Below are 4,560 nucleotides of genomic sequence, written 5' to 3'. Positions count from 1 at the left end.
TCTACGGCAGCAGAGACCTCTCCGAGATGTCAGGTATTAGTCCGGAGGGGCAGATCTGCGAGCCACACAGCAGCTCCCGGGTGTACGGTACATTAGGCTCTCCGTGGGAGAGGGATCCCAGACAGCTCTGCTGGGGAGCCAGCCCAGGAGATTTGTTAGCGGGCTGCTCCGGGGGATACCAGCCACCTCCGGCACCCGAGCGCCAAAGGTGCCTGTGCTGCTGCTGCTGCTGCTGCTGGCGCATTTCATCCAAACTCCAGCCAGAGCGAGGACAAGTTGAACCGGAGACATTGGAGCCGCTGTGCTTTGGAGAGACGAGGGCGCACGGGGAGCGCGGCGGCACCATGCCTGCTATCAAGAAGGAGCGACTTGACAGGGAAGAGATGGCCCTGGCAGCTTTTAACCAGCCCATGGAAACCTTACCTGACTACCTCGCGCCTCTGGCCGCCGCTGCCATTCCGGTGGTCACCCCGCACCCGCCGGCTTACGACCAGATCTTTGCCCACCGCGCGTACCTGGGCTTCCACGAGCCCCACCACCCCCACCCGCACCACCCCCACCACCTCCCCGAGGACCTGATGCTGGAGAGGTTTTCCTCCATCCCGGATTTCCAGCCCTTCTTTGACAACGGAGAGCCTTGCATCGAGGTGGAGTGCGGGGAGAACAAGGCGCTGCTCTACATCAATAAGTTGTGCCAAGGGAGCAAAGGACCCTCTATCCGGTACCGGGGAGAGTGGCTCACCCCCAACGAGTTCCAGTTTGTCAGCGGCAGAGAGACGGCCAAGGACTGGAAGCGCAGCATCAGGCACAAAGGTAAAGGCAGCGCTCGCCGTGCGCGGGGTCCCCGCGCCGCCCCGCTCCTCCTCAGCATCCTCCCTCTCGCCCCCGTGCTCGGGCAGCGGCAGCCGCGGGGAGCGCAGCGTTCGCGGGGAGAGCCGAGCCCCCGTCCCCCGCGGCCGAGCCCCCTCCCCGCGCACCCCCGGGCCCTCTCCGCCGGATCCCCGCGCTCCGGTACCGCCGAACTTTTCCGAGCGATTTGGGAACGGCTGCGTTTGGGGAGGGAGGGTTTTGGGGAAGGATGGCGGGGGAGGGGGGATTTGGGGGGCTGCTCTCCGCTAGAGAGAAGTTTCATGTGGCGCGGGCGGAGATGTGAACAGCGGGCGGGGTGCGGGGTGCGGGTCCCGGGGCTCGGGGTGGTCGCTCGCCCGCCGGTGGTGGCTGTGGTGGTGATGGCTGTGGCGGTGATGGCTGTGGCGGTGGCTGTGGCTGTGGCGGTGGCTGTGGTGGCGGTGGCTGTGGTGGCGGCGGCGGCGCCGCGGGGAGCGGCAGCACGGCCCGGCCAGGCACCGGCGGGGCGGCGGGCGGGGCGGAGGGGGTGTTCCCCTCGCAGCTGGGTGGTGCGGGACCTCCGCGGCGCCGGCGGCTGCTGACGGGCGCCTGCCCTGCCTCCCTCCCCTCCCCGCCCGAGCCGGCGCCGCAGTCGCGGCTCCGCGGCGGAGCTGCTGCTGCGGGCGGCAGGTGGAGAGCGGGGCCGGGGGGGCAGAGCTCGGGCGACACGTAATGAGCTGAGAGCTGGAGGTGTCAGCCCGGGGGGCTGAGGAGCGATTAGGAGGTGACTGACACCTCGCCTCGGTTATTGATCGCCGGAGAGCGGGGGCAGCGCTTCTCCGCCGCGCTAATTGTCGCTGCCGTTTCTTTCGTGGCCGGGCTCCCGCTGCCTTCGGGAAGGCTCCGTTGCTCGGGGGTGAGTCGGGAGCAGCGAGGCGCAGCGCACCGAGCACCGGCGGGAGTGCCCGGGGCTCCCCGGGGCTGCGGCACCGAGCCCGGGCAGGGCTGCGGGGCCGTGCCGGGCTCCGCTCCGCAGGGACCCGCGGGGGACAAAGTTGGCTGCAGGGGCAGGCGGGGGTGGGTGCTGGTAGGCAGGCGAGGGGAGGGCTGTTTATATGGAAGCAGACGCGTGCCTCCCCCTTCCCCCTTCCCTGAATAGTTTCCTTTTATAAACGTGCTGATTCTTTTTTTCTTCTTCTTCTTCTGCTTTTTCTTCTCTGTATATAGGGAAAAGTTTGAAGACTCTTATGTCCAAAGGAATCTTACAGGTACATCCTCCAATCTGTGATTGCCCTGGGTGTCGAATTTCGTCTCCAGTGGTAAGATTATTGTTAAACTTTGTGCTTTAGTTAAGACATCTTCCCTCTCCTCTGCCTCCTAACCTTAAAAAAGAAAAAAAACCGAAAAAAACCAATCTCTTTGCTTCTGTGCTCGTGGAACCGTGATCTCTGAGGTTCATGGAGGCTGCCAGAGCCCTGCCTGTGCCGTGAGGGTTCCAGCAGTGTTAGAGGTGAGCAGAGAGGAGCTTGGAAGCAGAGCAGACGGGAAGAGCAGGGTTTGACCTGAAGGAAGCAGCACTCGGTGGGATCTTTCGGTTTTCAGGGCGAGCTGTGTGTGTGCAGAGGCAAATCATTGAGAGCCTGTTCCAAATTCCCACCCCTTCGTTTCTGTGCGTTGTGCAGAGGTGTGAAAGGGGCTAAATAAAGCAAAAGGAAAACGTGATTGTGCCCACGTGTTAAGAGTCAGAACAGCCACAGTTTACAAACCATGGGTGAGGTGAGCTGCATGAGGAGCAGCTCAAATGCTTACAACTCCAGCGTCCTTCATGGCTTAGATCAGTTATGGCTTTACAGATCTTTCCTTCCCAACTTTTGGGTTCCTTGTGTATTGCTTTTATCCTGAGACACCCAGAATCTCTCATCAGTATTTTTGTGGAAAAGATGTTGATGCTATAAATAAAAGGCGACTGAGTTCATAGTAAAGTAAGGCATTAAAACAGTTCATTGTGTGTAAAAATAACCATGAAGTACAATAACATCTAACTGGAGGGCAGAGCTGTTGGTCTGGGGATCTGAAGCAGGTCTTGGTCTGAAAGAACAACAGAGACTTAAAACATTGCCAGTAGCACTGTGGAAACAGATACAGCTGGAAATTAATGTGCTTTAATCCAGTGGGAATCAACCATTTTTGATTTTGTTGCTTGCTTGGGCTGGAGTGGACAATGTGTGTTCACCTGCAGTGTCTGTGATTCAGAGTGGCAGAGCTGGGAGTTTCAGTCCTTCCTGGTGGTGTCTGTGCCTGGCTCTTACAAATACCCACATCCCATGGGCAAAGGGGCTCCGAGCAGTAATCAGCAGCTCCATCAATTAACCAATTAATGGGGAGATGTGTCCTGCCCGTGTGCTGTGGCAGCAGCCACCCCACAGCACTGCCAGGCAGTTTGTGCTGAAACCTGGCTCTTCCCAGCTCCTGGAGCTCGTGGGACACCCTGTGAGTGGTGTAAGCAGCTTTCTCCAGCTCTTGAGTTTTTCTGTGCTTTAGTTGTGCGGCTCAGAGCCAAAAATCTGGCGGTGACAGGGATGTGCTGCTGTTGTGGGGATGCTGAGAAGTGCCTGGCCACATCTTCTGTCTGCTGGATGTTTTCTGGGCTAGCAGTAGCCAAAAGGTCATAACACACTTGGCTAGCAGCTGCATTTTCAGGAGTTGTGTGGGGATAGGTTCTGCATTCCCAGATGGGACGACAGCTCTGCATGAAACCAGTGGCTGGTACAGCCTTTGAGAACTGGGCTTGGAAAGTACAGACAGAGGGAAAAAGAGGTTGCTGCACTTTTGGGAAAGGAGAAATAAATCTTTTTGGGCTTGCCTCCCACTGCTTCCCCAGCTGGGAAAGGGGGTTTGGATGTCAGAATTTGCACAGCAAGGCCAGAGCCCAGCGAAGACTTCTGTCAGAGCTGTGTTTCTCAATGCTCCCTGCACTTTCTGTGCTGTAATTAGCACACATCCCTGACCAAAGGACAGTTCCACATTTTGAACATGAAGTCTTCTAGTTGTGCTTTGTGGTAGCTACATGCACTGCACATCCAGAACAGTCACACCAGGAGGAGGATTAGGAGTCGGGCACGGTTTATATTTCCCCATTTAGCGATTGCCCATTCAAGCACCGCTGAGATCCAAGGGCTGATTCTCCTCAAAAGCAGAAATGCTTTATATTTTATAGTGCGATGACAGACTTGCAATGCCCGGTCCGTGTGTGATCGGGTGTGGAGATGGGGAGCTGATCCCGTCTGCAGCTGGTTCCACTGCGCTGAAATCAGTCCTTGGACAGCGGGAATAGGTCAGGAAACCTCAAGCAGTGCCTCTGGAAGGGGGCAAGGCAGCGCCTGTAGGGGTCTGCAGCCCCATCCATGGGTCCCCAGGGCAGGGGCAGCGCTCCCAGGCTGAGCCCGGCTCTCCCTGCGGGAACGGGAACGGGACGTGCCGAGTGTCCCCTGCCAGCCCGAGCAGCACCGTGAGCTCCGAGCCCCTGTCCGGGTCCCTGCCGGGCTCGGGGGGGAGAGGAGGGGTCTCTCTGGAGAGGAAATTGCAGCGAGCCCCGGCCCCTGGGCTGGCAGCGCCCCCGGGCCAGCCTGAGCCCTCCCTGCTCCGCATGGAGCTCCGAGCCCGGTGCCCCCCGGTTCCCCTGGTGGCCCCCGGTGCCCCCTGGTTCACCCGCCCCCACCGTGCCCTCGGCCC

General features: G+C 59.5%; 1 protein-coding gene across 4 annotated transcripts in view; it reads left to right on the top strand.

Moving 5' to 3' along the window:
• Positions 1-4,560, top strand: part of SAMD11 (sterile alpha motif domain containing 11) — an 87,353-nt gene continuing 82,793 nt past the window's right edge. The window contains exons 1-2 of one of the 4 annotated variants that reach the window (XM_033519229.1): positions 1-813; positions 2,056-2,147. In XM_033519229.1, coding sequence (XP_033375120.1) covers positions 27-813; positions 2,056-2,147 — 879 coding nt within the window. In that variant the 5' untranslated portion in view covers positions 1-26. Of the gene's footprint in view, positions 814-1,468; positions 1,745-2,055; positions 2,148-4,560 lie in introns of those variants that run through there. The other 3 variants (XM_015648453.2, XM_015648455.1, XM_015648454.1) reach the window with 3 other exon arrangements.

Source organism: Parus major, chromosome 21, assembly GCF_001522545.3.
Source record: "Parus major isolate Abel chromosome 21, Parus_major1.1, whole genome shotgun sequence".
NCBI lineage: Eukaryota > Metazoa > Chordata > Aves > Passeriformes > Paridae > Parus > Parus major.
This window is presented reverse-complemented; position numbering and strand designations above follow the sequence as displayed.